Source organism: Anolis sagrei, chromosome 1 (assembly GCF_037176765.1).
Source record: "Anolis sagrei isolate rAnoSag1 chromosome 1, rAnoSag1.mat, whole genome shotgun sequence".
In the NCBI taxonomy this organism is placed as follows: Eukaryota; Metazoa; Chordata; class Lepidosauria; order Squamata; family Dactyloidae; genus Anolis; species Anolis sagrei.
The window spans coordinates 220,789,142-220,801,866 of NC_090021.1; the positions used below are offsets into that span (position 1 = coordinate 220,789,142).

The 12,725-nt window shown below is 39.8% G+C and overlaps 1 protein-coding gene across 1 annotated transcript in view; it reads right to left on the bottom strand.

Annotated features, from left to right (window-relative positions):
• PDIA5 (protein disulfide isomerase family A member 5) overlaps positions 1-12,725 on the bottom strand; it is a 212,431-nt gene that overhangs the window by 13,369 nt on the left and 186,337 nt on the right. Inside the window, exon 15 of the mRNA XM_060774774.2 lies at positions 10,018-10,088. Coding sequence (XP_060630757.2) covers positions 10,018-10,088 — 71 coding nt within the window. The remainder of the gene's footprint in view (positions 1-10,017; positions 10,089-12,725) is intronic.

Sequence of the window (12,725 nt, forward strand, 5' to 3'; positions counted from 1 at the left end):
TGGCAGAAATAGCCCGACTCAGACTACTGGGCAGATTGTAACTTAAGATCATACTTATTAGCAGTCAATCTCATAATCAGATTGTGTTCCGATTTCTTATCCATAGATGACTGGAACAGTTCTTGTTCTTTGAATGACGGATCCTCCATGATAGACATTGCATCCTGGGTTGGGCCAGCACAATGCAGCTATTTATGTCTATGTAGGACTATGACAATAACCACGGCCTTTGCACTACAGCTCACTATATGCTTAGCTGTGGTAATCTGCTAAAACGTTAAGTTATGTATCTCAGATTGGGAGATCCAAGTCCCTTTTCTGTCATCTGGATGATAATCCAGAAGGTAGCTAGCCATGCACATGCTTGGTAGTTCACTATCCTAAGAAGCAGAACTGGAGCAATTCTTGCAGGCCACGGTGTCACTCTTATTGCCCTCATTTTTGGTTAGAGTGGAATAAGCATTTTTGGAAGTCTTAGATTGAGCCGCTTTGACCTATGGCAAATGCAGGTGCTTCAGAAACTTCGTGCGGTCCACTTTCTACCCTCTGTAGAGATTTTTCAATCACCCTTGGTAATGCAGAGCTTATCTGCATCTCAGTGGGGTGGGAATACAGCCAAAATACAACTCTAGAAATGTCCGAAGATCTATGCACAGGCACAGAGACCACAAAGAAGAAATGATATAATCTTTGGCAAAAATCCTCAGGACTTTTATAAAAAATCTAGGAAGAAAATTTGGTAGGGCACATGCCACCAGGCTTAGGAAATTTATCATAAAAGTTGTTCATTAGTAAATATATTTTATTAGCATAGGATATGTTAAAATGCTCCATGTCCCCTCTACACACACTGAGGAAAGTAGCAAATTTGAGATTAGTAATTGTTTACCTGTATGCATGCTTTTGCTAGTCTTACTTCAAGTGCCTTGCTATTCTCCTGTTAATTATTGGTACTAATTGACAAGAGGAAGGTTCTACAACAATAATTGAGTCAAAATTACTTGAGTCACAGCAGCAGATGGTCAAAATACTGTGACAGTAGTTTTTTCTTCCACTGCTTCCCGCATCCACACAGGATACATGTTGAATATATATTAAAAATCAACTATATCCCATAAGGCTCCTGGAAGGCGGGAACCGTCTGCAAATAAATATACATTTGTTTGCCTCCAAGGCAGCCAAATGTCAGCATTATTTCCATCCAAATAGGTTCGCATTGGGTTGCAGTTCCAGTGATGTCATGGAAATAAATTTCCCTCAATTTTCTATGGCCTTGATGAAGCATAAAAGATCAAATGGGCAGTAAACAAAATTAGTACATGTGCATGCATACACACACAGAGGGCATAATTCTGAAAACTCCATATGCTCTTGAAAGAGAAACGGAGCTTCCCAGGATTCATGATATCCAGCTTATTAACTGCAGAAATAGCCAGACTACTACCACTCTCTCATACAGTGGGAACACATAGTGAATCCCATCCTATGTGGTGTCCAGGGCTCTGAATCAGACAATGTCCAGCTGGATCCACTGAACCAGTAGAAAGCAACAGGTAAAAGACTTTGCCAGAGACCAAACCTACTGGCTCTCAGGATGTAGAAATCCTTGTACTGGAATCAGTATCTGAGGAATATATGTGTGCACATGTGTGTATGCACATATACACAAAAATACATACACGCCGTTAGACAGGGGAAACAGCAACCTTACAAGCCTCCACTAACTGTTTGTTAATGTACATTTGTTAACCTTATTCTATGTGTATGCTGATTTTCCAGTTTAGCTTATCTCTTTGATGTTGGAGGAGTTATACATGTGATTGTACTGAGCATGTGCTAACTCAGGACTCCATTTTGTCTCAGTTTGCTCTTGGATTTCAATAAGGCAGATGTGCGTGCATGGACTTCAATATAGTAAGTCTACTTACCACTTCATTGGAGGTGAATGTGTGTACTCATGGACTTTAATGAGTACAGATATGGTTAAAGACATTTTAAAGACTATGTGCCTGTATACTGAATATATACAAGTTTGTTAGTAAACAAGATATGTTATTTTTCAAAGACGACTACTTTGTTTTGTCTCTTGAGTGCATGTTTTAAATAAGAGGTTTTAAGGGCGTGTATATCTTTTGGGCACCTGCAAATTCTACTTTAAACAACCATCCTCTTCTAACCAGATACATTTTTGTAGTGCCCTGTCTATCCTTGGCTGTTTAAAGACACGGTTCCTTAGTTCAACAGCTGAGCTACCTGTGAGCTATTACATTACTGTTTTATGAATATCACTTTTCTTAAGGTTTGACTTCTAACAAGGTCATACCATTCTTTTGACTTGTGGTGTTCAAGTGGTCTCTATGTTCATAGAGATTCACATTTTGCCAACGGAGTTGACATCATTTTTACCTTTGCAATAAGGTTATGGTGCACTGGAATTTCCAATAGATTATAGACTTTCCAGTAGCTTAGCATTCCTACGTTTGACTACCAGTACCACCATACTAGGCTCTACACCCCGCTTTGAGGCATTTTATGCCAAAAGTAAGCTGTGATGTGTAAGAGGGAATGATCTGTACCCGAGAAGTGCAAAATACTTCAGTCCAATAATCATCTACTGATTGCCAGTTGTAAGCCATCCTCAGTCCCCCTTCAGGGGTTAAGAAGGACGGGGTACATGGGTTTCATGTGATAAGAAGCTCAGGCAAAGGTTCCCTCTTTGTTTTTCTGCAACTCCAGCACTTGCAGAAGCCCTCCTGAGGATCAGAAAGGACTTGGGATGCGGCACAGGAACTGTAGCGGGGTGGAGAATGCTTTGGCAGAGTCCTGATACTAAAGTGAATTGCAAATGCCCCACTTGTAGGTAAGTTTGGGTGGGCACTGTATAGCCAAGTGCAATCCCATCTGCTTTAACGAATGTAAGTAAGGTTGAAAGATGCTGGGAACCTCAGTTAAACAACATATGAAGAGGTACTTCTTGCCGACAGATATTCTACATTAACCAGTCCTGGATTAAAACCATTGGCTTTAAAGTAATTCCATTAAAAGACATGGTGAAAATTAAACCATTAATGCTTATTTTAATACAGAAAAAGTATGTGCTGGTTTAATGTGAAAGGTGTTTTATTCTAGATCTTTTTTAAAAAGCACCATTATTCATGTTTTCAGATTCAAAAGAAGATGTTGAATTTCTTGAAATGTGAACATTAATCTGTCAGCTCCTCAGCACCTTATCTGAAAATTGCAGCTAGCAAGACTTTGCCTCAGCGGGATTGGTGTGAATGAGTTGGAGAACCATTTTCAGCACTATTCATATCATGATTTCAAGCAAAACATTCCAGGAGAGCCGTAAAATATAGCTTTCTGTTCTAGAATGATTTATATGTGCAACTGAGAGACATCTTTAGCCCATATTGTTATAGAATCCAAGAGCTTCACATTATTTAATGTGTTTGTCTCTACATGATCTCTTGTAGCAGTGACGGATGATATAAGTGGTGACTAACAGAAGCTGGGTTGTTATGTCAAGAGAAGGAGCTCCATTGATGGAAGACACAGGAGTGATTTGCTCCTCCCCATGTGCCATCGAATTGTGTTTTGGAGAGCAGGGGAAGTCACAACCTGAATAGGATTTGAGGTGCAGAACAAAAGACAAGAAAGTCTTCACTGAATTAGCTATCTGGTGCAGGATAATGCCTGATTTAGGACAATGCACACCTCTAGTCAGGTTCAAGTTCACTTTATTTACTACTCAGAAATCAGTCACATTGGGTGCAGTGGCACTTGACTCAGGTAAACAAGGATAGAACTGCAGGCTACAACATTAAATTTGAGAGTTTGAGCTTGAGATCGCATCAAATTATCCCAATGTGCTTGACCCAATTGTTAGAAGCAGCAGCCTGATATCTCCATCTGCTTCTCTCCTCAGAAAACATCTATTTTTATACACTTGACGTTCTTATGGGTTAGCATTCTCCAACCTTGCAAAAAGCGGCCAACTACAGTGGCTACATTTAGATTGCATCTACACTGTAGAATTAATGCAGTTCGATACTACTTTAACTGCTATAGCTCAATACTGTGAAATCATGTGAGTTGTACTTCTTTTACAAGGCCTTTTGGCAAAAGAGTGCTGGTGCCTCATCAAACCAACTCCACAGTCAGGCCCATAGCCAGGATTTTGATTGGGGGGGGGGGCTGTTTGATTCTGGGGGGGGGGGGCTGAGTCTGAGTGAAAGAGGGTCTACCCTAGCAAACCTTTTGTATCGTTACCCCAATACCCCCATGCATATGAGATATATTGAGCATGGTAATCAGATCATGATATGAATAAACATAACAGTTTAAATAATGTACCAGTAAGGCCTTTTCACAGACCACCATGAGCATTTTGGGGGGGGGGGGGGGGGCTGAGGCCCCCAACCCCCCCCCCCCCCCCCCGGCTACATGCCTGTCCACAGTAGTTGGTCATGGGAGTTAAAGTGGCATTAAGTCTACAATGTAGATGAACCCTTAGACCAGTGGTTCTCAACCTGTGGGTCCCCAGGTGTTTTGACCGAAAACCCCTAGAAATCCCTGCCAGTTCACCAGCTGTTAGGATTTCTGGGAGTTGAAGGCAAAGCATCTGGGGACCCAGAGGTTGAGAACCACTGCCTTAGACTATTAGTGCATGCAACCTACCATTGTGATTTCATTCCTTTAAGAATACTGGAAACATTACAGAATAGGGAATTCAAATTCCTCAAAGTTTTGGAATATCTTCTGAGAAAAAAAAACTTCCACAGTATCAGGATTTGGGGACACCTAGTAACACTGACTGGCACTCACTTGAGATTGGACAAAAGGAAGTATCGCTAGACACAACCTATGGAATACATTACTGGAAAGCAGGATGAGATGCCCTTACCATACTTTTTTTTTAGACATTTCCTTAGTGGCACAGCCTTTGCCATGAAATTAGAATTAAATGATAACTGTGAATCTAATATGATCTAGTGCAATTTCAGAACTGAGTCAGTGTGTTATTAAAAAGGATTTGCTCACTTCCTGAGGAAGAATATTCATCACCTGTGCTTTCAAGCAGTGAAGCAGAGAGGTTGCATGGCACAGCACAGTCAAGACATCCTGTCTGATATCTTTAGCACCAGCTTTTATATCCTGACCTACTGGTCCAGTCACTACTACAATTTATTCAAGTTCAAATGAGCAAACAGGAGAGAATTACCCACATGCTCAGCTTTGCTTTATTTAAAAAAAAACAATAAAAGTGCCATTTTATATGTTTAGTCTTTCTTTCTCTTCTTCTTTTCACAGGCTGCTTTTCCAGATCCAGATAAGCCTGTAATAATAAATGTCTCCTGCAGGAGTAGCTAGCTTTTCTCCTGCTAAAATATGTACCGCCACACATCAGGTTATTGATTCAGGGAAATAAATCTCCGCGGGAGCAAATATTGACTTTTGTTATGAAAATGGAAGTGAATAACTAGCTGAACATTGATTCTTTTTTGAAAGGAATGAAAAAGGGCAGGTTTTTAATTTCTCCCTTCTAAGTGTTCTTTTAGAAAGGATAACATTTCAGTCTGAGAAAGAACAGTTTAGAAAACTAGTCAACTAAAGATGACAAATCTCTGGTTACACATAAAAAAGATGTTGTTGCCAAGTGACTTAATGGCCTGAAATTTGCATGCGTGTATTACAAATCTTCTGTTCCTTGACACTGATTGTGTTAGCGCTTTATTTCTAATAATGATTACATATCATAAATGCAGTGCTTCCTGATGATCAAAAATGATGATCAAGCTGGAAGAAGACATTGAATTTGCAGGATCTGGAACAAGGCACAAGGCAAAAAATCCATACTTTCCTGTAAGCTGGAAATGAAAGTTGCTTAACGCGGTATGTGATCGTAAACTTACAGTTGCCTGAAAGGATATCTGGACTAGAGAACATGTGATGTTGCTGAAGCAAAACTCCCACTATTAATTGTTATTGAGCATGCTGCGGAAACTGATGGAAATTGGACTCCAAAAAAAGAGGGCTCCAGGTTAGCCATCCCTGATAATTACTCGAGAGCCAATTTCGCTTCCTACAAAGTATATTCATACATTAGTTGTACTGATGAGTCTTATCACTATGTTATAGAAAACGTTCTGTAGCTAATGTCATGTATGAAGGAGTCCTAAGAGACAGAGGAACTACTTGGTTCAGTTGAACAGGTTAGTAAGTTTTCTATATTTCTGAAATGCCCTTTTAAAAAAAGAATTCCATTTTAAAAACTACAACAATACACAAAAACCTATGACTATAGTACAAGCACCATATCTTTAATATAAAGTTATCTCTCTCCCAAACTACAAATAATTTGGGACAATTGATTGGCATAATGCCGATATTTTAAAACTGGTCCTTCAGAACTAATTAAAAATCAAGAAATAAAGGGAACATCTTAATCTGGCAGTGAAAATGTGAACATCATTGATGATCCAATTTCATTGACCCGAGCTCACAACCAAAAAGATTCCCTCCCCCTTGTAACTGTGCCCCCTGCAGTTTCTACTACAAGAAAGCCTTCAACATCGATTTTAGGATAAGGTCAGTTTGGGGATCAGAGAGGCATTCTGTCATATGAGTCTTTTTAATGAATTGGGTCTGGAAACACTTCAGCAGTTGGCAAATTTGGAACCAAACAGGTGCTCCAAGATCAGCCTTCTGATCTATGTCAGGTGTTCCTTAAATCGATTAGTGATATACATGTATGCAAAAATGACTCCAGGCTACAGAGGCCACCATTCTCCAAACAGAGACATACATCCTCATAACAGGAAGATCTTCTTGGAAATACAGATGCCCTACAAATACCAACACGATTATCACAGCTATCTATATTTTGGCATGCACCTAAATGAAAGGCACACACCCATCTTTTCATTTTCACACTCAAGCAATGCTTGGTGCTGCTGAACTGCTGACTTGAAGGTGTGCAGTTTGAATCCACAGGATGGGGTGAGCTCTCGCTGTTAGACCTAGCACCTCCTAACCTAGCAGTTCAAAAAACATGCAAATGTGAAAATGCAAAAAGGATGCTCCATGCACTCATGCCAGCCACACGATCAGGGGGTATCTACGGCTATTGCAGGCTCCTCAGCTTGGAAATTGAGAACAGCACCTCCCCCAGAGCCGGAGAGGAGAACCGCCTCTAGAAGCCGGAAATGAAAGGAGAAGCTTTTGCCTTCATCTGTGTTTGTGTCTCACTGTATTGTCGTTATAACAAGGCATTGAATATTTGCCTGTGTCTGTTTATATATGCTGTAATCTGCTCTGATTCCCCTTGGGGAGAAGGGCAGAATATAAATAAAGCATTATTATTATGTTATTATTATTTTCAATACGTCAGTGACCTAAACTTTAATAATCAAATCCAGATTCTACCATGGCAGCTCTGCATTCATTCACACAACTTCCCCCTCTAGATTGGTCTTGGTTTCAAATAAAGACCTACAGAACAGGACCCTCTCTCCTGCACCAGTCAGCACAACTTGGGAAAGGCCATTGGGGGATCTGGGCTACTAGGTGGAATGAATGCTTCCATCAAATCCCTTCAATACATTTTCCTTTGTATCCTACCACTGTGCTAAAAGTGTCAAGGGAGAGTTTTCATGCTACTGAATCCCAAAAGAAAAACAAGAAGGAAAGCCAAGCCTTTTCTTTTCTCAAAAATAAAACCACATTTCAGAACAATCATTTTCTAGAGGCCTGTTCATTTTCTCCGCATTGAATTAGAAAGCAATCAAATCAGAAAAACACTCAAGTAAACTTTGTAATGGATTTTTTAAAAGAAAAAAAAAGGCAATGAAATATTCCAGCACTTACATTTCTTTGAAGCACTAGAGTTTATGTAAAATGTCAATTCAAGATATTGGCAAACCGCACACACAAAACACTTCAGCAGAATTGGACTGTGAATGATTGAAGGAAAATCCCCGAATTATCAATCTCCACCACCTTGAAAAGTCAAGGTGGAGATAGAAACAAAAGCCCTGCCTTTTTCTCCTGTGCCTGGCCTTGAAGAACCACTACCAGACTCAATATGCTCAATTTGAACTTTAGTTCTACCTCATTAAGTTTTATATCTCTTCACTTTAGCTGTAACTACCATTGGCTGAAATATGGGTTGCATCCATTCATCACTTTCTTGAGGGCTAAAAGGTCCTCTCAATCTTTCACAGTTTTTGAACCATCAAACACTTTGTCCAATGGAAGCAGTCTTGTGGTGAATTTCGCCAGTCTGTTTGGAAAACTTGTGAAGTATTTTACAAAGAAATGTTGCCAAAGGTGGCCCTGTACATACAGATACAAACTAGCTGTCATCCTATATGTGTCAGAATAGCATCATAGTTCCGCATGCAGATCTGTGTAAGGATGAGCAATATACAATTATTGAACAACCTCTAAGCTCCAGCATAACCCATCCTCTGCTTTGTAGCATTGCTCCTGTAGCTAGATATGAAACTATTACAGAAATGTTCCGAGAGACTCTAGTATATTTCAGTGCTGATGTCATCATTTCACATCCTATAAGGTGATTTCTCTAACTCACCCCAAGCTGTTCTATAAGTTGGTGAGGCCGTAGATGTAGCGCAGGAATACCAATCCTCACAGCACTCTCAGAAGGACATATAACAGTGCTTCTCAATCTGTGAGTCCCCAGGTGTTTTGGCCTACAACTCCCAGGAATCCCAGTCAGTTTACCAGCTGTTAGGATTTCTGGGAGTTGAAGGCCACAAAACATCTGTGGACCCACAGGTTGAGAACCACTGACATATGAGAAACCTAAACATGTTTATGTCCCTAAAAGAATGCTAGTCACAGTATGGGTGTGGTCATACTCCTAATAAATCCTAGAGCTGGAAGAGACACCAAGGGGCATCAAGTCCAATCCCTTGCTATGAAGGAAATGCAATCAAAGCACCCCCAACAGATGGCCTTCCAGTCTCTGGTTAAAACCTGTAGAGACAGACACTACAAAATGCTCGAAGGCAGAATATTCCATTGTCAAACTGCTCTTACTGCCAGTACATTCTTCTTAATGTTTAGCTGGATTGTCTTCTTACAATTTGAATTCATTGCTCTGTGTTCTAGTCTCTAGAACAGCAGAAAACAAGCTTGCCACCTCTTCAATGTGCCATCTTTTCAAAAATGTAAACATGGCTATTATGTCTCTGTATGCTATACTAAACCGCACAGGACCGTAGGCACATACGTGTTTTTGTGCACTTGTTTGTTCAGAAGTTATACCACTCTCTTGTTTTAGAGAGTGGATGTTCCTTCTACCATCTCCTTATAGGACAAAGTTCAGGAAATCTACAGCTCTCTGACTCTTAAAAATTTGCCCCTCTGATGCTTTTTACAGCTTGGCTTAAGTTTGATTAATATTAGGCTAAAAGAGAATATTTTGTTGAAAAGTATGTGGCAGAAGGTACATTATATATTGCATGCTGTGTGATAGCTCTTAGAATTATGTGAGCTTTCCTCCCAAGAGTTTTCTGAGAATAAGTAGAGATCCTAAACCAATTGTGAACTGAGGCAAGGGCAGTTTGTTGATCACTACGGGCAAACTACTTTCAAAAGCAAAGCAACAGCAGGATTAGCTGAAGTTCCTGAATTCTAGCTGCTCTCTGCATTTGCACCTACAACACATTTCCCTTAAATGAGCCACTTTGGCTCAAGCTGAGAATGCAAAACAAATGGAACAAAAGAAAGCCGTGTTGCATGGAGTAATATTCCTTAAACATTCTACATTTAGGTACATAAAAAACAGGAGAAAGAGAAAGAAAAGGTGGAAAATTGTTTGCTTACTTTTGAAAGCAAGCAAATTCACCACTGATTGATTTACTCAGCAAATTTGTCAACGGTGTTTTAAAACACAAGCCTGATTTTTCATCACTGAACATGATGTTGCTAGAAGGAAAGGTGGCTACAATGCTCTAAGGAAGTGATCAGATATGATTCAAGTGGCCTTACCTTTCGATCTTCTTTAAATAGTTCTGCAGCTGTTGTGAAATGTGGGATCGAGTTTTTACAGTGTGGACACCCTGTGGGACAAGAGAGACACAATACTGATTACCAAAGCAGTTTAAAGAAAGCATTACATAACTCCAAATCTATTCAGATCAGCTTTGATGGGCAAGAAGAGGACCTGGGTGTTGTCCTCTTCTGAGCCCACGTGCAAAACACTTTCTATGGGTTTGGTGTTCTTATAATGTATAGAAGGTGTGGAAAAAAATGGCAGCTGGTGGCTTCAACATCATGGGGCTGGTAGTTCTACTCTGAATGTTAAATTAACTATGTAGTGTTCTGAATTCTACCTTCTGAAATATGATCAGCAATTTGGACAGTGCCTGCATAGTTCAGACTAAAACCGGAAGCCACAAACCTTCATGGGACAGAAGGATCATGGTAAATAAGCAGATCTGTAGAAATGTCTAGCTTGCCTATGGCTTTTTTTTTTTTTGCACCATGCCAGTGCATACACACCTCTAAAACTGTAGCCTACAATCAAACAAGAAATCAAGAGATGAATAATTTCAAGTCATATTAATTCACATAAGCATTTTCAAAACATTACACCAGCACTGATAAAAATACCTACATATCAACTGGATGATTAGCACACCAACAAGAATAGCAATCATGGCAAAAATTCAGAAGATTTTTAACATTTCGCTCCTTTGAGTCTGGTAATGCCTGTGTAATTTTCTTACTTTCTGTTCAATGAACTCTGGAGGTTGCTTCTTTTTGTCCTGCAATTCTCAATTTTTTGAATGTGCTAGAGTTTATGCCAGTACTAGTTTTTCCAATCTTCCAGTTTGGATAGTAATAAACTGGCAACTATACTGCAGAAGGAGAGGGCAAACACACAAGGGAATGTCCAATCCTGTTTACGTTTTGTTTTAAAATACTAATTCAAAAACAGGAAACTACGCCTGCTGCTATTGCCTCCGGAGTGAGGCAAGCTTAAGGAAAAAGCTGAAAAGTACTTATGCTCCTCTTACATCATGAGTAGGAATTGCCTAGCCCACCAGATGTCGCTTGCTGCTACACCCAGTACTTCTCACCGTTGGTTGTATTGACAGTAGATGCCACAAGTTGCCATCTTACATCTATAAAGTCTCATGATTCCCAACCCTGCCTTACACAAGTATGTGGCAGTCAATGCAGTAGATGTTAGTTCTTTAATAGAAAATTTTGTGCCAGAGGCAGAAATAACATGGAAACAATAGTGATAGGCTACTGAACCTAAAACAAGAACCATAACCAAGTGGTCACTGGATGTATGGACCATTAAACTGACTTACAATCAAATAACGATTGTGAGTAGAAGGTTGACACTTATTTCAAAGCTTTGTTACTATAATAGCTGTGCATTATATTTGTCCTGTTATAAAAGTAGGTTACACTTATTGCTACTCTGTTTGATTAGCAATAAGTACTGAATGGTTCTTCTCAAATTCTCTTTGCGGAAGAGCAGATGTGATTCTCAGAAGGAGCTTCCCCCAAATTCTAAGAGCCAAACACCGGCCAGCTGCTTACAATTTTCTGACAAGATTGAGACAATCTTATCTTAACCACATTGTGCTTACATTGCTATATGGCCAATAAGCACAATAAACAGTTCTGTCTCTACTGCAGCAACAAGGTTCCCCATAGCTTTCACTCCCACAGATTCTCCTCCTTCAACGCTCAGCTTCTCTCAGTCACACAACCTGAGCAAGTCTTATTGCTTTGCCAGTTCTCTATGCTCTTTTCCTCCTATTAGCCCAGGATATCTATATGGGGGGAAGAAAAAGCCAGCCAGCACTAATTTAATCCCTTTTCTATACTTTCTCTTAAACTAGCCAGGAACTAATCGCTAAAAGCTGACTTTGGTCTCCCTTTACAATAAAAGAACCTGGCATCCAACCAAAGGCCTGCAAACTGATAGCACTAGGGAGTGAAGTTGTGTTTTCACTGCTGTAGCCTGGTCAATGTGCAACATGTACAATAAGGGTGTATCCTTCCTTCCCCGGCTAGCATAGAATTATGTAGCTAAATTGCCTGCTTTGTCAAAAACCTTAGCCAATATTTTTTGGAGACACGTTTTGTCTTTTCGGGCCTGCAGAAAAGCCTTTAAAAAGAAAAAAAAATCCAGCAACAAACTATCAAATGGAAGGCAATCATGTGTGATACATGCATTGTGATACATGTAATAGATGAGTGTCATTTTCCACAACTCTTCATATTCTTCTTAGGATGCACATGTATAGTAAGTGAGCAAAACAGAGATGGACAGTTCTTGAGATAATATAGGACAACAGATACCTTTTCATTTACAAGTGAGCCTCTATCTGTGCTTACACACCTGAAAACAAATAAGCACCACTCCCAAAATTTTTGGGTCAAAGGCCAGGATGTGCCGCTGACCGAAAGTATTTAATAGCACAGAACCACCATATCCAATAGGCATTTGATGGATGTATCTCCTAAATGATTAGATGTAAATCCTGTATAGAATTCTCAGTCCGTTCTGAAATCATTAAAAAAGATGTGGGAAGAAGCACTTCACATGGAACAGCAGAACTTCGCTGCAACTTGCAAGCATTGCCAAATGCATTAAAAATAGGAGGAAACCCAATTCAGTCATTTTTAATATTTAAAGCAGAGGCAGGCTCAGAAAACGTAACAGGATTAAA